At 41.2% G+C, this 24,221-nt stretch overlaps 1 protein-coding gene and 1 long non-coding RNA gene across 2 annotated transcripts in view; one reads left to right on the forward strand and one right to left on the reverse strand.

Moving 5' to 3' along the window:
- LOC128311181 (uncharacterized) lies at positions 1–21,751 on the reverse strand. The gene is made up of 4 exons (XR_008289270.1): positions 21,033–21,751; positions 13,835–13,899; positions 8,971–9,033; positions 1–58 (listed from the first exon to the last, which is right to left on the reverse strand). It is a non-coding gene; the product is annotated as an uncharacterized LOC128311181 (long non-coding RNA).
- Positions 21,705–24,221, forward strand: part of ACTR1B (actin related protein 1B) — a 9,213-nt gene continuing 6,696 nt past the window's right edge. Inside the window, exons 1-2 of the mRNA XM_027072608.2 lie at positions 21,705–21,871; positions 23,923–23,987. Of these exons, the coding sequence (XP_026928409.1) occupies positions 21,824–21,871; positions 23,923–23,987 (113 nt within the window). The 5' untranslated portion in view covers positions 21,705–21,823. The remainder of the gene's footprint in view (positions 21,872–23,922; positions 23,988–24,221) is intronic.

Here is a 24,221-nt window from a genome sequence, read left to right on the forward strand (position 1 = left end):
CCTGCTGTTCTTGTATCATCAAATGGAACTTTGGAAAACACTTGCAGTTGAATTTCATCTCAAGTGAAGCAAAGAAAGGCATGTTAATACCAGCAGTCCAGGAAAAGTACCTAAAGTAGTCTATGAAATCAGTGAATAAAGGATACAAATGCAACAGACACATAATGTTATACTCTAACATGCCTTGTCTTAAGAAGGAGAATTTAATCTACCTAAATCATTTCTGAAAAATTGAGATTTCACTAGATAATCCAGAAGGAAACATTACTTACTATGGATATGAGACGAGAAATTTTGCCCCAAATCTCATGATATTTAATGTCACGGTTTTTCTTTTTGCTCCTGTTGTCCTTCTCCCCACCTCTGAAACTGCCCCCAAGCAGTCCCTCTGTACAAACAAACCTCTTTCTTATTTCCACAGGATCCGCATTATTTTCTTCCAGTAAGACCTACTACCACTTGTAGGAAGCTTCTCATAGTGAAGATCCTGTTTTGTGGCAGACACATCTAGACCCACATTCTGATTTTGTTGTTTGCCAACAGGTGATCTTGGGCAAATAACTCCATTTCTTTGATCTTCATTTCCCTCACTGGTAGGATAAAGATATGATTGTTTGACTCATAGAGGTTTTGTGAAAATTGAATAAAACAACATATGTGAAAACACTTAATAGTGTCGGTGTGAGGATCATCCTAAAGGCTAAATATCTGGAAACTGCTAATCATCATCTTATTTGTAACAATAACCCTGATCCACTAGTAAATATTGCTTGTTTTCTGCTCATTGGAATCAAGCACAAGTGGAGTAATATGTGGAGAAGGAAGAAAAAAGACATTAAATACAAAGGAAACAAAGATGCCATTAACATATGACAGGAAAAAGGATATCTGTCACAGATTCTGTAGCATTCCATCACCAGCCAATTTTGCCTCCATTGGGCCTAGTAGTGATTAGAACTCAGGGACCAGCCCTTGGAAAGACACTTCCTTTCCAGCCTCCCTGGCAGCCAGGGGAGGGCTATGGGACACACAAAAGTCCTCTGGAGACTCCTGGAACCCTGGAAGAATCTTACTAGAGAGAAGAAAATGTAATGCTGGGGCTGTACTTCCACATCCCTTTTATCTCCTACCTTGAAAGCAGATATGATGTCTGGAGCTGCAGAAGCCATCTTATATACATACAAGAGACACAAGCACTAGTCAAGGCCCTGACCAAAGTCACTGAGCGTGGCACCAGCTTGCTTCCCTCAGACTGTTTGGAACAGAAGGAAAATAAACTCCTCCTCCTTGTTTAAGCCACTAAATTCAGATACTTCAGTTATTGCAGCCAAGTTTAAGGCAACACCTGAATGCGTCTCACTGAGATGATCCTGGCCACTCAGATTTGATGACCCATTATTATATGGAAGAACCAAGCATAAGTTCCTAAAATTCATAATGCCTGTGTACACTGGGACAAAGTGGAAGACTATGGATCATTTGTACAACTTTTTACCAAGCCCTGGCTCTACTCAGAAACCACACAAGGTGCTGGAGCTTCAAAGAGGATGGAGAGAGTGGCATCACAAAAATGGTGACATAGGAGATCATGGTCTCCATCCTCTGACACAGATTAATAATTATACAGCTATCTATGAACAAAAACAGCCCTGAGAGAGTTCCACCTCAGAAACTTTAGCAACACATGGAACAACAACACAAAAAAACCCTAAGATAGTCACATAAAAAGAGAAGGAAGACTGGGGTGCTTGGGTGGCTCAGTCAATTAAGGATCTGACTCTTGATTTCAGCTTAAGTTATGATCTCATGGTCATGATCTCATGGTCTTGAGATCAAGACCCATGTCTGGCTTCATACTGGGCATGGAGCCTACTTAAGATTCTCTCTCTCCCTCTGCCTCTCCCCTGCTCATGAGAGAAGGAAGACAGCTTCATTTTGTCTGCATCATCCCACATCCTAAGCTGGCAGAGCTCAACATCAAGAGGGAACTTCCCAGCTAGAAAGATTTCCCCATTCCAGGAAAGGAAGCGCACAGTGAGCAATCAGCTTTTCCCAATCTCAATAACGGACAGATCAACTAGACAGAAAAAGCAACAAGGAAATGTTGGACTTGAACCATATTTTAGACCAAATGTACCTAACATACATATACAGAGCATTCCATCCAACAGCAGCAGAAAACACATTCTCCTGTGGCATCTGGGTGGCTCAGTCGGTTAAGTGTCTAACTTCAGCTCAGGTCATGATCTCATGGTTCGTGAATTTGAGCCCCGCATCAGGCTCTCTGCTGTCAGCACAGAACCCACTTCAGATCCTGTGTCACATTCTCTCTCTGCCTCTCCCCCACTGGTCTTCTCCCTCTCTCTCTCTCTCTCAAAAATAAACATTTAAACAAACAAAAACCCTACATTCTTCCCAAGTACACACAGAGCATTCTCCAGGATAGATCATATATTAGATCACAAAACAAGTCTTAGCAAATTTAAGAAGATTGAAACCATACCAATGATTTCACAGTGACCACAAAGGTATAAAACTAAAAAACAATACCAGGAGGAAAGCTGGAAAATTCACAAATATGTGGAAATTAAACAACACAGTCCTGGGGGCACCTGGGGGCCTCAGTTGGTTAAACATCTGATGTTGGCTCAGGTCATGATCCCATGGTTCATGGGTTTGAGCACTGCATCAGGCTCTGTACTGACAGCTCAGAGACTGGAGCCTGCTTCAGATTCTGTGTCTCCCTCTCTCTCTCTGCCTCTCCCCTGCTCATTCTCTCTGTCTCCTTCTCTCTCTCTATCTCTCTCAAAAATAAATAAGCATTAAACACACACACACGCGCGCACACACACACACACACACACACACACACACAGTGCTAAACAACCAATGGGTCAAAGAAGAAATCAAAAGGGAAGTTTAAAAAATCTTGAAACAAACAAAAATGGAAACACAACTTACCAAAACTTACGGAATGCTATAAAAACAGTTCTAAGAGGGTAGTTTATAGCAATAAATGCCCACATTAAGAAAAAAATAAAGATTTGAAATAAACAACCTGACTTCATATCTCAAGGAACTAGAAAATGAAGAACAAGCTAAGCCCAAAGTTTGAAGAAGGAAAGAAATAACAAAGATCAGGGGAAAAATAAATGAAACAGATACAAGAAAAATAATAGAAAAGGTAAACAAAAGTAAGAGTTGGTTTATTAAAAAGATACACAAAATTGGCAAATCTTTAGCTAAACCAAGGAAAACATTGAGAAGAGTCATCTTAAATGAAAGAGGAAACATTACAACTGATACCACAGGATCATAAGACTACTATGAACTATTATACCAAAAAATTGAACAACCTGGAAGAAATGGATAAATTCCTAGAAACAAACAACGTACCAAGACTGAATCATGAAGAAATAGGAAATCTTAACAGACCAATAATGAGTAAGGAGATTGAATCAATAATCAAAATCTCCCCAGCAAAGAAAAAACCCAGGACCAGATGGCTTAACAGGTTAATTCTACCAAACATTTAAAGAATAATTAATACCAATCCTCCTCAAAAAAACTGAATAAGAGGAAACACTCCCAAACTCACTTTACAAGACTAGCAAAGCCAAATAATACATGAAAAGCCAGATAAGAAAACTACAGACCAGTATCTCTGATGAATACAAATGCAAACTTCTCAAGAAAATATTAGCAAACAATTAAAATGCACATTAAAAGGATCATACACCATAATCAAATGGAATTTATCCATCAAATTCAAGGATGATTCAACATATGTAAATCAATAAATGTGATATACCACATTAATAGAATGAAAGGTGATCATATGGTCACCTCAACAGATGCAGAAAAAAACACTTGACAAAATACAACATGCTTTCATGATAAAAATGCTCAACAAATTGAGTGTAGAAGGAACATACCTTAACATCATAAAGGCCACATATGACAAGCCCACAGCTAACGCCATATTCAACAGTGAAAGTTGAAAGCTTTTCATCTAAGATCAGGAACAAGAGAAAGGTGCTGACTCTCATCATTCCTATTCAACACAGTACTGGAAGTGCTAGCCAGAGCACTCAGGCAAGAAAAAGAAATAAAAGTCATCTAAATCAGAAAAGAAAGAAGTAGGGGCACGTGGGTGGCTCAGTCAATTGAGCGTCCAACTTCGGCTCAGGTCAGGATCTCACAGTTCGTGAGTTCGAGCCCCACATAGGGCTCTGTGCCGACCGCTCAGGGCCTGGACCCTGCTTTGGATTCTGTGTCTCCCTCTTTCTCTGCTCCTCCTCCTCTGCTCATACTCTTTCTCTCTCTCTCAAAAATAAATAAAGATCAAAAAAATTAAAAAAAAAAGAAAAGAAAGAGGTAAAATTATCTTTGTTTGCAGATGATATAATCTCATACAGAGAAAATCCTAAAGACTCCACCCAAAAACTGTTAGAAATAATCAATGAACTTAGTAAAGTTGCAGGATACAAAATCATAGAAATCAGTTACAATTTTATATACTAACAATGAAGCATCTGAAAAGAAAAAAATCTCAGGGTGCCTGGGTGGTTCAGTCAGTTAATGGTCCAACTTCAGCTCAAGTCATGATCTCATGGCTTCTGAGTTGGAGCCCCATGTTGGGCTCTGTGCTGACAGCTCAGAGCCTGGAGCCTCCTTCAGATTCTGTGTCACCCTCTCTCTCTGCCCCTCCCCTGCTCATGCTCTCTCTCTCTCAAAAACAAATAAGCATTAAAAAAAATTTTAATAAACAAATAAATAAATAAATAAAATCTGCTTTAAAAAAAGAAAAGAATCTCATTCACAACAGCATTAAAAACAATGAAATACTTAGAAAAAATTAACCAAAGAAGTGAAAGATCTATACACTTAAAACGACAAGACTTTGGTGAAAAAAAGTTGACAAACACACAAACAAATGGAAAGATATCCCATGTTCATGGATCAGAAGAATCAATATTGTTATAATGTCCGTACTATCCAAAGCCATTTATAGATTTAATGGAATCCCTATCAAAATCCCAATGACAGGAGGCCTGGGTGCCTCAATCAGTTAAGCGTCTGACTCTTGATTTTGGCTCAGGTCATGATCTCACAGTTTGTGGGATCGGGCCTCATTTGGGCTCTGTGCTAACAGCGTGGAGCCTGCTTGGGATTCTCTCTCTCTGTCTCTGTCTCTGTCTCTGTCTCTCTCTATGCCTCTCCCCGACTTGCTCTCTCAAAAAAAAAAAAAAAAATCCCAATGGCATTTTTCACAGAAATAGAAAAATCAATTCTAAAATTCATCTGGAACCACAGAACACCCTGAATAGCTAAAGCAATTCTGAGAAAGGAACAATCCTGGAGGCACCATACTTCCTTCTTTCAAACTATACTACAAAGCCTTAGCAATCAAAGAGTATTGTATGGCATAAAAATAGACACATAGATTAAGGGAATAAAACTGATAGCCCCCAAATAAACTTTGCATATATAGTCAACTCATATTTGACAAGAAAGCAAAAAACAAAAAAACAAACAAAAAAAAAAAAAAAAAAACCTCAATGGGGAAAAGATAGTCTCTTCAATAAATGGTGTTGAGAAAACTGAATAGCCACATGCAAAGAATGAAAATTGACCATTATCATACACATCTCACACACAAAAAAAATGACTCAAAGTGGATTAAAGACTTAATAACTGAAACCACGAAATCCTAGAAGAAATCATAGGAGAAAATTTCCTTGACAGTAGTCTTGGCAACAATTTTTTGGACATGATATCAAAAGCACAGGGAACAAAAGCAAAACTAAACAAGAGGGACTATATCCAACTACAAAGCTTTTGTACAGCAAAAGAAAATATCAACAAAATGAAAAACAGAATGGAAGAAAATATTTGCAAAGCATATATCTGATAAGGGATTAATATCCAAAATACATAAAGACCTCATACAACTCATAGAAGAAAAATAAACAATACAACTTTTAAATGGTCAGAGGAATTAGATGGACATTATTCCAAAGAAGACATAAAAATGGTCAACAGATTCTTGAAATGATGTCAACATCACTTATCATCAGGGAAATGCAAATGAAAGCCACATTCTCACACCTGTGAGATTGGCTATCATCAAAAAGACAAGAAATAACAACTATCCATGTGGATGTGGAGAAAAAAGAAACCCTTATGCACTGTTGGTGGGGATGTAAATTGGTACAGGCTCCATGGGAACAGCATGGAAGTTCCTCAAAAAGTTAAAATAGAACTATCATAGGATCCAGCAATCCCACCTCTGGGTATTATCCAAAGGTAATGCAAACAGGATCTCGAGGAAATATCTGCATTCCTATGTTCACTGCAGCATTATTCACAATTGCCAAGATATGGAAACAATCTAAGTGTCTATCAATGAATGAATGGATAAAGAAGAGGTGAGATAGATACAGATATAGATCTATAATGAATATTATTCAGCCATGGGAAATACTGTCTTTTGCAACAACATGAATGGACCGTGAGGGCATAATGCTAAGTGAAATAAGCCAGACAGAGATACACAAATACTGTGTAACTTCACTTACATATAGAATCTAAAAAACTCAAACTCATAGAAACAAAGTAGAATGGTGATTGCCAGGGCCTAAGGGGTGGGGAAAATGGGAAGGTACTGATCAAAAATTACAAACTTCCAGTTACAAGATGAACAAGTTGTGGGGATCTAATGTATAACATTGTGTTTATAGTTAATGATACTGTATTATATACTTGAAAGTTGTTAAGAGAGTAGATCTTAAATGTTCTCACCACAAAAAAGAAATAATTATGGGATGCAGTTGGAGGAATTAGTTAATACTACAGTGTTAATAATTTTGCAATATATATGTATATCAAATCACCATGTTTACACTTTAAACTTATACAATGTTATATGTCAATTGTATCTCAATAAATGTGGGAAAGGATACATAAAGTAGTAACGAAATTTTTGCGAACCATTTATCACTGTGAGCCATATAGCATTGTTTGAGGGTAAAATGTGGCCCATGTTCAAAATAACAGGACTGAAATAAACATTTGGAACTCAAACTGTACAAAGAAATGTAGGGGTGCCCGGGTGGCTCAGTCAGTTAAGGGACCGACTTAGGCTCAGGTTGTGATCTCGCGGTTCGTGAGTTCAAGTTCTGCATAGGGCTCTGTGCTGACAGCTCAGGAGCCTGGAGCCTGCTTCGGATTCTGTGTCTCCCTCCCTCTCTGCCCCTCCCCAGCTCATGTTCTGTCTTTCTCTGTCTCTCAAAAAAAATAAACGTTAAAAAAAAAAAAAAAGGAATGTATAACGGTTGACTTATAGATAGTAAGCACTTAATGGTTAGATATTTTAAAGAAAACACAAACAAAGCAGACTGAGACCTGCTGCCTGGTCTGCACCCCTGAGCCATCCAGGCACATGGGAGAGACAGAAGTACACACAGACACAACCGAACACACTGACACAGCTGCACAGAACAATATGACAAGCTGGAAAACCAGCTCAGCTCAAGGCAGCCAGAAGGCAGGCAGTAGGCTCAGCAGACTGAGAAGTAGTGGGCCCTGCCAGGTGAGCTCTGGATCCAGTTAACCATGATATTTACTGAGTCACTCCTGTACATAGATATCGGGCGTCAGTAGACTACACTCTGGTGCCATAGTGATGTCAGCAATCCAAATGGGTCAGTATGTGACATGCAGGGACTAGCTTCCTGGGACACTAACTGGATGAGCTGCAAACATCATAAAAGTCTTTGAGGTAGTCCTGGAAGGGCTGCTGCAGACTGAGATCCCACATGACACATCCTGTGCCTCAGAGAAGAACCTGCAGTGAGGGAGGGGCTGACCCAGAAAATTCCAAGTCTCATCAGGACTTCCCAGGACATGACAAACCCCAGGGGCAAGGCTATCCCCAGATAGTTTCAAAATTCATTTATAAATGTTGTGTATGAAAAGTGTATCTATAAAAATTGGGTGGAGCCTGGGGAGGGCAGGGAGAATAACAGATTGCATAAGTTCAGAAAACTCTTCCCTTATAAAACTGTTAGTAATTTTTCATAGTTATATATTTTTGAAATATTAGTTTGTTTTATTTATTTATTTATTTATTTATTTATTTATTTATTTATTTATTTATTTATTTATTTATTTATTTATTTAGAAGGCTTCAGGCCCAGCATGGGGCCCAACGTGGAGCTAGAACTCACGACCCTGAGATCAAGACCTGAGCTGGTTGATACCAGACTCTTGATAGAGTCTGATGCTTAACCAACTGAATCATCCAGGTGCCCCAAGTTTTCCTCCTTTTTAAAAGATAGTTTCTATCTGTCCCTTGGGGACGTTTTATTTTTCCCTTCTAAGTTTACTTTGCTAGGCCACAGAAAATAATCATCACAAATTCCATTGATGTGGCATTTATTCTGAGTCCTTTTTCTTTCTTTTTTTTTTTAATGTTTATTTATTTTTGAGACAGAGAGACAGAGCACAAGTTGGAGAGGGGCAGAGAGAGAGGGAGACACAGAATCTGAAGCAGGCTCCAGGCTCTGAGCTGTCAACACAAAGCCCAATGTGGGGCTCAAACCCACAGACTGCAGGGGCGCCTGGGTGGCTCAGTTGGTTAAGCCTCAGATACCTTGTCAGGCACCTTGTCAGGCAGATGTGATACAGCTGGTCTAAGATGGGGTCTGACTCAACATTTGCAATAACTCCCACATAGAGGCCCTGCTGCTGCTACAGGGACCCCCCTTTGAGGGGCACAATCCTTTCTAACTGTTTATCTTCTATGCTTTAATTTCCTGGGACTCTGACACTTCAAAGAACCAGTTCCAGCTTCAAGGCAAGCACGTTCCCTCCCACCAAACCATCACGCTATCTGAGAGACATCTGTGGACAAGCATGAGACTCTTCAAAGACAGCCTGATGGCTTCACACGAGGGAGGTACCTACCAAATAGTTTATCCAAACCTTCATCCAAATTTTTTGAACTTGATGAAAATTCAGTATTTGAGCCTGTGGGGAAATAAACTTCATCTGTAATTAAATCTTTCATTTGATCTGCATGTATTTTTTAAAATTTATTTATTTTTGAAAGAGAGAGCGTGTGTGCATGTATTCTTAAATCAATACTGCTTTGCATGGTATTTTGAGGGGAACATCATGCACTTTACCTGCTTTAGGAGAAAGAGCACCAGACTTGGGTTCTAGTCCACCTTTTGAGTGCCTTGTGACCTTGGGCAGTAAAGTTCTGTGGGATTTGGTTTTCTCATCTGAGACTGGTAGGAAAGAAGCCAGCCACAGAGGCCTGTGAGGAGGGGGTAAGATGAAATTTGCTTATGTCATCTGTAGACTGAAAAGTGCTCTCCCCTTATCGTGTCCCATTGTTATCTACTCTGAACTGCAATAAGTGGCACTGGGTCCAAGCAGGGTTATGCTCAGTGCTCAGTTGTTTGTTTGTTTGTTTTTTTTTGGGGGGGGGGGTGCAAAGACAGATGGACACATATCTCAGTGTCTTCTCAACAAAACTTTCCCCTCCATAGGAAATGACGCCAAAAAGCAATAACTTTGACCATCTTGGAAATGGGATGCCTTCTTGTTTTGGAAAACAGAGAACAATACAACTGCATACTCAGCCCTAATCCACATTAGGGTCTATGTTTGGAGGGGGCTCAGAAGGCCTGAGACCACCTCTACTTGACCTGTTTGAAAAACACCAGGAATTCCTGATGTTGTCACTGATGAATAAAAAAATGAAGGTATAAATGTAAAGGCGTGGAGCCAACAATCTCCCCTAGGCCATCATGGACTGATTTCAAGACTTCTGCTGACACTCATGTGACTACATCAAGGATATGGATTAATTGTAGCTAAAAGACTGTAAAAAACTCATGGAATTTTGAACTATATTTTCAGGCTTTCCTTTATGAACATTGTGACATCTTAGTTTCTACACAAATCTTCTTGATTCTAGGTCAAGGCCAGCCCTTTATTCTGGCCTCGGGGAAGTGGCAAACCACCAAGGAAGAGAAACTTATCCCCTAACGAAGGATTTTCAGGACCATAGCACCCACCTACTCAGAGTACCTCAACATTCATAAAGTATCTGCAAGAATCTGAACTTCTTACAGCCAGTGACAATGCTGATTCTCACCTGGTTTCCTGACAGAAAATGTGCATAGCCATTGAGTAATCTGTGCACATGGCATCTTTCAACACTACAGGAAAATTGGTAATCAGGTAGTTAATGGTGCATAGACATTACTTCAGGGTATAATGCTTTTTGGTAAATGAAAGAAGTAAAAAGTTCTCTTTTGTTGAGATATGAGTGAATCATTAAGAATAAATATGATGGAAGTGTAAGTAAGTCCATGCAGTAAAACATTTGTTCACAAAAACGCTTTGGTTTTTAAAGCACCCTGATAAGGGTGGTCACCTTCTCCCCTTTTCCCAATGTCACCCCTGACTGACAATTTGTACAATGCACCTACTGTCCTTTTTGCTTCTCTCCACAGACTCAGGATCTTTACACTGAGAGAATTTGCCAGAATGCTGTCAGCTAATTTGTTGAGTAAATAGCAAAAGTGATTCCAAATGCAGTGAAACCTTAAAAATAGAGTATGTAAATCTAATGTTCACTTTGAAAACTCTATATTCATAAAATGTTCATAACAGCATTATTCAGATAGCCAAAGTGTGGAAACAACACAGATGCCCATTGAATTATAAATGGATTAACAAACTGTGGCACATCCATATAATGGAATATTATTTAGCCATAGAAAGGAATGAAATACTGATGTAGGCTACAATGCAGATGGACCATGAAACATGTTAAGTGAAAAAAGCCAGTCACAAAATATCACATGTATGAACTATATTTGAACTATCAAGACTATTTGAACTATATTTGAACTATCAAGATTTGAAAATATCAAGACTAGACAAATCCATAGAGCAGTCAGCAGATTAGTGATTGCCAGGGTCTGTGGGAAAGAGGGAATGGGAGTGACACAACGAGTGTGATAGTACTTTTGGGGTGATGAAAATGTTCTAAAATTAGTGCTGATTCACAACTCTGTGAATATACTAAAAACCACTGAATTATATACTTTAAAAGTGTAAATTTTATGATATGTGAATTATATCTCAAAAAAGCTGTCATTTCAAATGTAGTGCGGGGGCGGGGGATAGATGAAACAAGATCAGCCTAATTAGTACCTAGAGGCTCATGCTAATTTTTCTACTTTTGTTTATGTTTGAAAAATTTTATAACAAAAAGCTCAATGTACATGTGGGCTACCCTCCTATAGAGGTCTTTTGAGAAAGCTTCAGTTAAGAAAAATGTTAAAGTTACTCCCTTATGAGCAAGAGGTCCCTATGGTAGATTCAGGGAGGTAAGGAAGATAGAGGTGGGGAGAAACCCTGTGTTCACCATTCCAGAACTCATGGGAGGAAAACACCATTTCCTGCCTGATTTAGGCTCACAGTGAGTCTCTCACTTGTGTATCTGCCACTACATTTGTGACAGTACCTTCGATCAGATGGAAAGGGTAGAAGCTCTGTACCTTGCCAACAGTCCAGGAAGAGAACAAAGAAGAGGGTCTCCACTCCTGTCCTCTTTGCCATAGTCTGTATATCTCTTGAAATCCTTCAGACTTAGCAGCCTTGAGCTCCAGGATACTGTGGAACCCGATAGTCTGTGAAGTCACACCTGGAAACAAGGTAGGGGGCAGTTCCACAGGGAGGGGGGCAGGGCCTGGTGTCTGTGGGCAGGGATGAAAAGGGGACACTGGCCGCCCTGAGGACATCGGCTCTCCACTCACTCCCTTTGGTTCTGCAGTGCCTTCTTCCCTCCTTGTGCACTGCAGCCTGAAGATGGTAGGATACTAACCGGGATTCTAAAGTTGCATGTGACAACAAAAAAACCTAAATCAGCTTAAGTGAGGGGCACCTGGCTGGCTTGGTGGCTCAGTCAGTGGAGCATGCAACTCTTGATCTCAAGGTTGTAAGTTTAAGCCCTACATTGGATGTGGAGATTACTTAAAAATTATATATATATGGGGGCACCTGGGTGGCTCAGTCGGTTAAGCATTGGACTTTGGCTCAGGTCATGATCTTGCGGTTCATGAGTTTGAGCCCCGAGTTGGGTTTTGTGCTGAGCGCTCAGAGCCTGGAGACTGCTTCATATTCTGTGTCTCCCTCTACCTCTGTTCCTTCCCCACTTGCACTCTATCTCTCTCTCTCAAAAATAAAGATTAAAAATACTTTTTTCATTATATATATAGCTTAGGTGAATTGGAAGTAGCTAGGGTAGCCAGAAAAATCTTGTGCTAAATCAAGATACCACATTAGGAAAGAATTGCTACTTATTGTATCATATAATATTATAACTCTGAAAATATAAACAAAGGTATAAGATGATGTGGTCACCTGTGTATCACTATTTCCCCTATTACGTTTTACAAATATTAAACTTTTTAAGGAAAAAATCTTTATATTTTAGCAGTTTTAACTGCACATTTTTTCCTGTATTTTTATTTTGCACTGGGTCCCACAACTTATACAGCCTGCCCTGCCCTTTAACCCTCAGGCTCATGTACTGTATGCAGTCTGGTAATGAAGGGATTTTTAGGGACAAAAAGTCACATAAAAAGTTATACAGTAGAATTCTGAGTGACTCAGCATATTAGTTTGTTAGGACTGCCATAAAAAATCACCACAAAATGAAAGGGGAGGGGCTTAAGCAATAGAAATCTACTGTTTTATAACTCTGGAGGCTGGAAGTCCAAGATAAGGGTGTCAGCCAGGTTGATTCTTACTGAGGCCTCCCTTCTCGGCTTATAAATGGTTGTCTTCTCTTTATGTTTTCACATGATCTTTCCTCTGTAGGTATCTGTGTCCAAAATTTCCTCTTCCCATAAGGATACAAGTCATACTGGCTTAGGGCCCACCTTGAGGGCTTCATTTTAACTTATTGCCTCCATAAAGACAGGCCAAATAAAGCCACATTCTGAGGCACTGAGGATTAGGACATCAACATATAAATTTAGAGAGGGGGATACGATTCAACCTATGACAATAGGTAATGGCAGCCCATAAACCCTACTTGTCTAAAATATCTCCACAAAAACAAAAACAGAACAACAAAAACAACATATAAAACAACACAAGACTCACACCCTCAGCATAACCAAAAGACAGAAAATGTCCAATTTCAAATTACCAGTAAACAGAAAAACAAACACTAACCTTGGAGTGATGTGGAAATGGAGTCCATTGAGGGCCTTTTACCAGAGAGATTTCTCACCACACTCAGAATTAGTAGAAACCAAGGCCAGGGGAAATAGGCTAACTTTAAACTCAAGATGCACAACCACCTAACTCTTGACCCCCACTGCCCAATCCAGCAACTTTCCCCATCTCAATAACAAATCAGTGCTTCCACATGCTCGGGCCAAAAGCCAGGGTTCATCCTAGACTCCCCTTTTTCTATCTCACCACACATCCAATCCATGAGCAAATTTTCTCTGTTCAATTCTCCCACACATTCCCAAGTCTGGCCACCTTCCCCATCTCCATTGCTCCTGTGGTGGCCACACTAGCACCACTTCCCTTTCACTGCTGATGAAATTGGAAGCCAATGAAGTCCTCTTAACATTCTTCAGGCCACTGCTGAATCCCAATGAGTCCCACTACCAGAATCTTCACCACCTCCTCTCCCATTTACCCCTTTTCTTCCCGTCCATCTGCTCACATCACCAGAGGAACAGAAGTCAAGCTGCTTTGCAACCTAAGTGCACCCTATGGCACTTACCTTTAAGTAATCATTAGATTTTCTCTGCCTCATTTCTTTTATTTCCAGGCAGATTTGTTGAGCATCTAGGCATGAAGGAAAAACATTTATAATTATGTGGTCATCCAAGTCTAGAGCAAGAGTCAATAAACTTTTTCTATAAAAAGCCAAATAAAAGATATTTTAGGCCTGGGGTGCCTGAGTGGCTCAATTGGTTAAGCATCTGACTGTTGATTTCAGCTCAGGTCATGATCCTGCAGTTCCTGAGGTCAGGCTCTGTGCAGACAGTGTGGAGCCTGGTTGGGATTCTCTCTCTCCCTCTCTCTGTGCCCCTCCCCACCCCCCTTCTATCTCTCTCTGGAAATAAATAAACATTTATTTTAAAAAAAGAAAACACTTGGGGCGGCTGGGTAGCTCAGTTGGTTAAGCGTCTGACTTCAGCTCAGGTCATGATCTGGCAGTTCATGGGTTTGAGCCCCATATCGGGCTCTGTGCTGACAGCTCAGAGCCTAGAGCCTGTTTCAGATTCTGTGTCTCCTTCTCTCTACTCTCCACTCGTGCTCTGTCTCTCTCTCTCAAAAATAAACATTAAAAAAATGACAAAAAAGAAAAGAAAAACTGATGGTTACCACAGGGGAGATGGTGGGGGGCTGGGTGAAATAGATGATGGGGATTAAAGAGTACACTTATACAATAATAATAATAACAGAGAAATTTTAAAAGACCTAATACAGGAAGAGACATACTATGCTTATGGATCAGAAAACATTATGTTGTTAATATCAATTACCCTCAAATTGATTGACAGATTTAATATAAAACCAATCGGGCACCTGGGTGGCTCAGTCGGTTGAGCGTCCAACTTCGACTCAGATCATGATCTTGCGGTCTGTGAGTTCGAGCCCTGCATCAGGCTCTGTGCTGACAGCTCAGAGCCTGGAGCCTGCCTCAGAGTCGGTGTCTCCCCCTCTCTCTGCCCCTCCCCCATTCATGCTCGCTCTCTCTCTCTCTCTCTCTCTGTCAAAAATAAATAAACATCAAAAAATTTTTCTTAACCAATCAAAATCCCACCAGGCTTCCTTGGAAAAATGGAAGATCTGGGACTCCTGGATGGTGCAGTCAACTGAACAGCTGACTCTTGATCTTGGCTCAGGTAATGATCTCACAGCTTGTGAGTTCCAGCTCCCCACATCGGGCTCTGCATTGATGGCGTGAGGCCTGCTTGGGATTCTGTCTCTCCTTCTCTCTGCCCCTCACCTGCTTGTGCTCTCTCTTTCTCCAAATAAATAAACTTTAAAAATTAAAAAAAAAAAAAAAAAAAGAAATGGAAGAGCTAATCTTAAATTGTATGGGAATCAAAGGACCTAGATTTTTTTTTAATTTTTTAATATTTATTTTTGAGAGAGAGAAAGACAGAGCATGAGCCAGGGAGGCTCAGAGAGAGAGGGAGACACAGAATCTGAAGCAGTCTCCAGGCTCTCAGCTGTCAGCACAGAGCCCAACGCGGGACTCGAACCCACAAACTATGAGATCATGACCTGAGCCAAAGTCGGATACTTAACTAACTGAGCCACCCAGGTGCCCCAAGGACCTAGAATTTTAAGTGGTTCAGAACAACTTGAAAAAGAAGAATAAAGGACTTACATGACCTAATTTCAACATTCATAAAACTACAGTAAATAAAAACATGCAGTATTGGCACATAGATCAATGAGCGAAATAGAAGGTCCAGAAATAAATTCATATATATAAGGTCAATTGACTAATAACAAAGATGTTAAGGCAATTCAATGGAGAAAATATATTCTTTTCAAAAAATAATATTGGAATAATCTGATAGCAATATGTGAAAAATATGAACCTCAACCCTTACCTGATGCCATGTACAAAAATTAACTCAAAATGAAACAGAGACCTAAACATAAGAGCTAAAACTTTAGAACTTCAAGAATAAAATATAAGAGAAATTCTTACTGACTTTAGGTTTGGACTTGATCAAAATAAAAAAAATATATACATTTGCTCTTTAAAAGACACTGTTACAAAAATAAAAAAGATAAGCCATACATTGGGAAACAATAATTGCAAAACATATAATCTGCAAAGGACTTGTATTTAGACTACATAAAGAACACAACTTAATAAACAGACAATCAATTTAAAAATAGGACTGGGACAAAAAGAATGAAATCTTGCCGTTTGCAACTACGTGGATGGAACTAGATAGAGGGTATTATGCTAAGCAAAATTAGTCAGTCAGAGAAAGACAAATATCATATGATTTCATTCATATAAGGAATTTAAGATACAAAACAAATGAACATAATGGAAGGGAAGCAAAAATAATATAAAAACTGGGAGGGGGACAAAACATAAGAGACTCCTAAATACAGAGAACAAATAGAGGGTCTGAGGGGTTGTGGGAGGGGGGATGGGCTAAATGGGTAAGGGGCATTAAGGAACCTACTCCTGGAATCATTATTGTACTATATGCTAACTAACTTGGATGCAAATTTAAAAAAAAATAAATTTTTAAAAAATTTTTAAAAAATAAAAATGGGATTTTTTCTTTACTGAAGAAGACATATGGATGACAAATGAGCACATGAAAAGATGCTCAACATTATTAGTCACTAGAAAAGTATGCATTAAAATTGTTAGGAAGGCTAAAAGTTGTTTTTTTTTTTTAATGTTTATTTTTGAGAGAGAGAGGGAGAGAGAGACAGAGAGACAGAGTGTGAGCAGGTGAGGGGCAGAGAGAGAGAGAGAGAAGACATAGGATCTGAAGCAGGCTTCAGGCTCTGAGCTATCAACACAGAGGCCAACACGGGGCTTGAACTCATGAACTATAAGATCATAGATCATGACCTGAGACGAAGTCAGATGCCTAACCAACTGAGCCACCCAAGCACCAGGAAGGCTAAAAGTTTAAAAGACTGACAATACTTAATGTTGGTGAAGATGTAGAGAAACTGGAACTCTCTCATACACTGCTGATAAAGGTAATATTAGGCAACACTTTAGAAAATAGTATTTTCTTAAAACAGTATACACGCACTTGCTATATGATCCAGCCATTCCACTCCTAGGTATTTACCCAAGAGAAATGAAAGCATATGTCCACACAATTACGCAAGAATGGTCATAGCAGCTTTATGTACAATAAGCAAAAATAGGAAACAACCCAAATACAATAGGTGAATGGATAACAAATTGTGGTATCCATGTAATTAAACTTACTAAACAATTAAACGTAACAAACATGTTGCATGCAGTAACACGAAGCAATCTCAAAATACTTATGCTGAGTGAAAGAAGTCAGACAACAAATACAGTATGAGTCCATTTATGTAGTCCAATTATATACAATTTAAAATTCCACTACAATTTACTCTATATAAAGGACACAAAAATGCTGATTCAAAGGGGCACATGCACCCCAATATTTATAGCAGCACTATCAACAATAACCAAATTATGGAAGGAGCCCAAATGTTCATGGACTGATGAATGGATAAACAAGATATGGTATATGCATACAATGGAATCTTACTCAGTGATCAAAAAGAATGAAATCTTGCTATTTGCAACGATGTGGATGGAACAAGGATGTATTATGCTAAGTGAAATAAGTCAGTCAGAGAAAGACAAATATATGATATCACTCATTTGTGGAATTTAAGAGGAAACAGATAAAAACAGGAAGGAAAAATAAGATAAAAGGAGAGAGGGAGGCAAACCATAAGAGATTCTTAAATACAGAGAATAAACCAAGGGTTGCTTGAAGGGAGGTGGGTGGGGGATATGCTAATTAGGTGACGAGCATTAAGGAGGGCACTTGTTGGGAGGAGCACTGGGTGTCACATGTAAGTGATGAATCACTGGGTTCTACTCCTGAAACCAATACTACATGGTATGTTAACTAACTTGAATTTAAAGAAATTTTTAAAAATAACAAATACATAAATATATAAATACTGTATTGTGTATAACTGTGTAATCATATACAATAGAGAATTCTAGAAAATGACAACTAACCTATAGTAGAGAAATGTCTGGCTAGTGCTTGCCTAAGGATGAAGGGGTGGGAGGGGGAGGGGAGGAAGGGATTACAAAGGTGCATGATGAGCTGTAGGGCAATGGATATCTTCATCATCCTGATTGGGGAAAATGGTTTCATGGTGAATTCATATGTCAAAACTCATCAAATTGCGCTCTTTACATACATGCAGTTTACATCATTTATATCTCAACAGAGCGTAAGAAAATGCAGTGTATAGCAAGGTGATCCTATGTTTTCGTCTGTGAAACATACAAAAACGAAACAGAATGGGGTTTTGTATCTGAGGATGGCAAATTACACCCACATATCTGACTCTTCAGTTCACCCCAATCTTTCATCCTAGGTCCCCAAGGAAATAGTAAGATAAGATTTTAAAAAGGAATCCAAAGGGTAATCACTGAGGCTACAGCAAGAACCCATCCAATTTTCAGAGTTAATTTAGTTAGCAGTACTTCCTTAATAGTTTTGTTTGATCACTAATTTTCCTCAAATCATTGGTGGCCACAACTGGGTATCTGTAGTAGAAGGAGGAGGTGGCATCAGGCACAGAATTCGATCCTCTCTGTCTTCCTTTTGGGGTCCATCAGGGGAGTCCTCAAAGACCCTACTCTATGGCTCCTCCATGTGTGATAAGAACTGACCTGCATTGGTAGTTTAATGTCTTTACTCATAATGTAGGTGTACGTTAACAGTTACTGAAATTGAGAAGATCAAAGGAATCTAAACGCCAGGGAGACATCCAGGTGTGTAAAGGGGGAGATGCTGAGAGGATCTAGAAGGAGCAAGGAGGGAGTGTCTGGCCCGACAGGTCTGGGGGATTCTCTTACCCTATCAGTCTCTCCTGCCCCTCCTTCTTTTCCTTTCTCTTTGTTCCTTTCTCCCTCCAAAATAAGGTTTCTGAGCTCTTCCTCTTCATAGTTATCTCAGAAAATAATTGATGAGCCTGTCCTCTTGCCTTTGTAGCTCGGTTTGCTCTATAGTCTTCAACAACATGCACTTTTGGGGTCCTTCTTCAGCTACTCCTCCCCCACCCCTGTGGCCCCTGCTGTCCAGAGTTCATGGAGTTTATTCACAAGTAGAACCCTAGCACTTCTTTTATAAATGCTCGGCTGTTTGTTATGCAGATACTTTTTCACTTCAGTTTTTCATTTCATTTAAAAAGTAATATATCTTAAAGGCAGAGGTGAAGACCAGTGGAAATAAGTCCTCACATATATGGTCAAACGATTTATTGACAAGGGTGCCAAAACCATTCAATAGGGAAAGGACAGTCTTCAATAAATGGTGCTGGGGAAACTGGACATCCACATGCAACGGGATGAAGTTGGACCCTTATTCAACAGTATATACAAAAACTAACTCAAAATGGGTCGAAGACCTAAATATAAGAATTAAAACTACAAAATCCTTAGAGTAAAACACAGGGCTTCAGGACATGGATTTGGTGATGATTTCTCAGATATGAAACCAAAGACACAGGCAACAACATCAAAAATAGACAAATTAGACTTCATGAAAATTCAAAATTTTTGTGCATCAGAAGACACCATTAACAGAGTAAAAAGGCAACACACAGGGTGGGAGAAAATATTTGCAAATCATCTATTTGATAAGGGATTAATACTCAGAATGTATAGAGAACTAAAACTCAGCAACAAATAATCAATTCAAAAATGGACAAAAAATTTGAATAGACATTGCTCCAATGAAGATATACAAATGGCCAATAAGCATATGAAAAGATGCTCAACATCACAAATCATTAGAGCAATGCAAATCAAAACTATGATGAGATACCACCTATACCCATTGTGTTGGCTACTCAAAAACAAAGACAAAAACAAAAACAAAACCAGAAAATGACAAGTGTTGATGAGAATGTAGAGAAACTGGAACCCTCTTGCATGGTTTTTAGGAATGTAAAATGGTGCAGCTGCTATGGAAAACAGCATGGCTGATCCTCAAAATATTAAAAATAGAATTGCCACATGATCTGGCAATCCCATATATGGCTATCTATGCCAAAGAATTAAAAGCAGTATTTTTACCACCCATGTTCATAGCAGTATTGTTCACAATATCTAAGATGTGGAAGTAACCCAAGGTCTATCAAGATCTGAATAAATAAGCAAAATGTGGTATATTCATACAATAGAATGTTATTCCGCCTTAAAAAAAAAAATCCTGTCACATACTACAACAAGGATGAACCTTGAGAACATGCTAAGTAGAATAAGACAGTCACAAAAGGGTAAATATTGTAGGGTTCCACTTATATGAGGTATCTAAATGCTTAGAAACAGAGCAGTGGTTGCCATGGGCTGAGGGGAGAGGGAATGGTGAGTTAATGTCTAATGAGTACAAAGTTGCAGTTTTACAAGATGAAAAGAGTTCTGGAGATGGATGGTGGTAATACTTGCACATTATGAATGTATTTAACAACACTTAACGTACACTTAAAAATGGTTAAGATGGTAAATTTTATGTTGTATGTTTTCTCCCACAAAAAAAAAAGAGGAAAAAATAATATATACGTGAACAAGCTAAAAATTCAATGCCAAAAAAAAATAGTTTATATAGTAAAAAAAAGGCAATTCTCCCCTGATTTACCCACATTTACCAATGATTATATACTCTTATACATGTTATATACTCATATATAACCAATGGTTATGTACTCATATACTCTTTGGAGACTCAGACATCTAACACTCTGAGCACTGTCTGACTTTCTTTGCTTTGATTTAGCCCGGTGTGCTGATGTGTTTCATATCAAATTATATAAAACTTCCTCATTATTTTTTACCGGTTGCACACTGACTCATTTTATGAATACATATCTATGGTTACATTGCATAAAGTTCCTAAATAGGCAAAACTAACCTTTGGTGTTAGAATTCGGAAAAAGTCACCTCGAAGGAGCAGCCGGGCAGCGACTGAGAGAGGCGGGTAGCTAGTCACGCTGTTTCTTAAACCCCACTATGGCTATATAAGAGTGTCCATATTGTAATAATTCATTAAAATGTGATTTCTGCACTTTCCTGTCTTCAGTGATGCTGTCTTCACTTTTACCAAATTTAATCTCACAGTTTAGTGGGAAAGGTAGCAGTAGAGGCAAATAACTATGGCTCAGTTTAGTAAGTGAATTTAGGATACCTTGCACAGTTGCAGCAGTAGACCCCAGTGGGTCTGGAGGCTGCCCAAGTGCAGACCCCAGCTGTCGCTAGCTGGATAGCCCCCGCCTAGTCACAGAAGTGTGAGGCCCCTCGGTTCCCACATCTGCAAAATGAGAATAAGAATGCAGCTATCTGATAGAGTTACTGCAAGGATTTAATATAATCTGTGTAACATAGGTGGAAGTGCTCCGCAAACACATAGCAGGTGTTTGAGTAATGTCAGAATTTTAAATTTTACACGGAAAAGGATCTTCCTCAGTGCTCAGTAAAGAAATGCTTTGGGTAAAATACTTAGGGCCGGCCTCCTCAAGGGCCACGCGTTCACGAAGTAGCATGGTCTCATGTGCTGCCGCTCGGAAACGAAGTCTTCCCGGACAGGCGACACTCAGCCCCTGGACTCTGCCCAGGTCCCCTTTAAAAGCGAGCCCTGACATCATTCCACCCCCTCCCCCCACGGCGCAGCCTACCTTAGAAGCGCCCGGCAGTACTTCCGGACGGCCTCAATTGGCTGGTCAGCACCCGGAGGCCCCGCCCCTTTGCCCGCAACCGGCCCCGGGCGTCCACCGTCAATCCGCCCAAGTGGGAGCGGTGATTGGCTGGGGGGCCCGCCCTCCAGCAAGCCCCGCGGGGCTGGCGTAGGCTGCGCGCGCTAGGTGGGAGGGGCGCGGCACCGGGTTTGGAGCTGCGGTCGTCTAGGTCCGCCCGCCCGCCCTCCCGCCCGCCTGTCCCTCCTGCAGGCCCCCTGCTGGGCAGGGCCGGCCCGGCCCGGCCATGGAGTCCTACGACATAATCGCCAACCAGCCCGTGGTCATCGATAACGTGAGGCCCGGCAGTCGGGGGGAGGGCGGGAGTCCCGCCCCCTGGGGTGCACGCGGCGGCGCCAGGAGGACACCCTCCCCCCGCCCGTCTCCGCTAGTCCTCCGAGCGATGCCCGCCCGACACCCACTCCTGGGGCTCTCCTGTTCACCTGGCTCTGTAGCTAGGGCCATGGGGCCAGCCCCTCCACCGGCGCCGTGGAGCCCTTGCCCGAATCCTCCCCGAGCCCGGTGGGGACGTACTGGAGAGGCATGGGACCCATCTGTCTGGCTACTTGTGGTCATCGTGGGGAGTGCTGGAGTGACAGTCGAGCGGCCCAGCCAGTGCACCTGTGTCAGGCCCAGGGAGGCACCTGGACCCTTCTTGGTTGAGATGAGGGCCCCTAGTTAGGTTAGGTTAGTTTAGGACCCCAACCACTTTACCCCTTCTCGGGCTCTGGCTGCCCCTTTTAGTGGAGGAGGAGGGAAGGCATTTGCCCTTTTGCAGAGTGCTGGACTGATCTTTCAGAGAGGGTTGGCCTGGTGACCTCTACAACAGCACTTCCCAAGGGGCTGCAATTCTAAGCAGGACCTCCAGAGTGGACAGGCCCTCTTTTCCTGAGACTGGAAAGAAGAAAAAAAAAAAAAAATACTGGTTAAGCTCTGCCAACCATATATCCACCATCACCTGGTTGGCCACTTGGCTACTTTGACCCTCTCCTTAAGTGCTCACTGCTCTGTGCTGAGCAGAAATTCCACAGCTAGCAGGACAGTGGAGAATTCAGGACCACTCTTTCTAGGACCCAAAGCAGTTTGGGATAATGGTTTGGAAGCTTCAGAGAAAAGTTGCCTGGCTTCCTTGTGGCCTTGTCCTTCAGCACTGGGGCTCAGCATGTTTTCAGCTGCCCTCTAAGGATTTCTGGCCTCAGAACTGTCTGATCCATGGGAAGAAAATGAAGGACGGGGATATATGGATCTGCCTCTAGCTCGGTATCCGCCTCTGCTGTGTGAGCCTTGGAGTTTTTTATAATGACTCACTCCTCTTTCTGGGATGTGTCTCCCTCCCACATGACCCCCATGTAATCCTGAATGGCTGTCTTTTTTGGAGTACCCACGTGGGCTCCTTGAGTCATAGCAGGGGGTGTTTAATAAGAAGGCTAGAACTAGGCTTGGGGGTTCCGTCCAGCAGGCTACAGGATAGACTAGGCCACTTCATTTCTTGGTGGGCAAATAATTCACTTAGGCTAACCAACAAGCTTAGGAGTTCATAGGGCAACCTGCTTGGTCCCTCTGGGTTTCCAGCCCCTCCTCTGTAACATGAAAATGTTTATTTCTGCACTGCAGACCCAGAAGGTTGTAATGGAGACCTGTGGGAAGTAGGGTTGAGAGGCTGATTCCTTCATTAGGTGGGAGGTTTCTGGATGTCCGGTTCCCTTTAAGAGCGTAAGTCCAGTTTCCGTGCTGGAGCAGTGGCAGGACCAAATTCACCTGTAGTCTTTGGAGAAGACACTTGAGGGGAGGTGCCAGTTGTATACACAATGATCTTGCCGGGTGGGTCCTGTATGTGGTCCATGGCTGTTGGGGTGGGGATGACCAGGGGCTATTGAGAAAAACTACATTTAGAGGTTGCTTCTAGCCGACTTTTGGAAGTAGCTTGTGCCACTTTGGATTCCTCCTGTCTGGAGCTGGCCCTAGAGTACGCAGAGGAGCATGTACTTCATGGTTTCTCAGTCTCTGCACTGTTGACATTCTGGGCTAGATTATTCTTGGTGTGAAGGGCTGACCTGTGTATTGTAGGATGTTTAACAGCACCCCTGGCCTCTACCCACTAGATGCCAGTAGTACCTACCCCTTTCTCTCTCCTCCCCAGTCTCCAGACATTGTTAAATTGGGGGGAAGGGGTACAAAGTCACCCCCTAGTTGTGAATCACTGGAGTACTTGTAAATGATCATGCCCTCTTGGTGGGTCTCAGACTTGCTCCCAGGCTGCCATGATCTGGACAGCCAGCTCTACTGCAGGGCACTGCCTTCATCTGGAGGAGCACATCAGGAGCTAAACATTGTTTTTCCTTTCAGGGTTCAGGGGTGATCAAGGCTGGCTTTGCAGGAGACCAGATTCCCAAATACTGTTTCCCAAACTAGTAAGTGTTGCTCAGGCAGCAGCCCTAACCTTTTTGTTGGATTCCAGGAAGAAAACTGGCTCTGTGTCACAGCTCTTTTTGAGACCAACTCTTGCCCCCACATATAAGGGAAAACACCCTTTGTTTTGTGTTTGTGAGGCCAGTGGTGTTAAGGGCTCTGGAAGGACAAGAGAAGTGCTCTGGGCTTCCTCTTCTTTGAAGTCTGATTTTGGTCCCTCCTTGAGCCAGGAAGGG

The sequence above is a fragment of the Acinonyx jubatus genome, chromosome A3 (genome assembly GCF_027475565.1).
Source record: "Acinonyx jubatus isolate Ajub_Pintada_27869175 chromosome A3, VMU_Ajub_asm_v1.0, whole genome shotgun sequence".
NCBI classification, from domain to species: Eukaryota; Metazoa; Chordata; class Mammalia; order Carnivora; family Felidae; genus Acinonyx; species Acinonyx jubatus.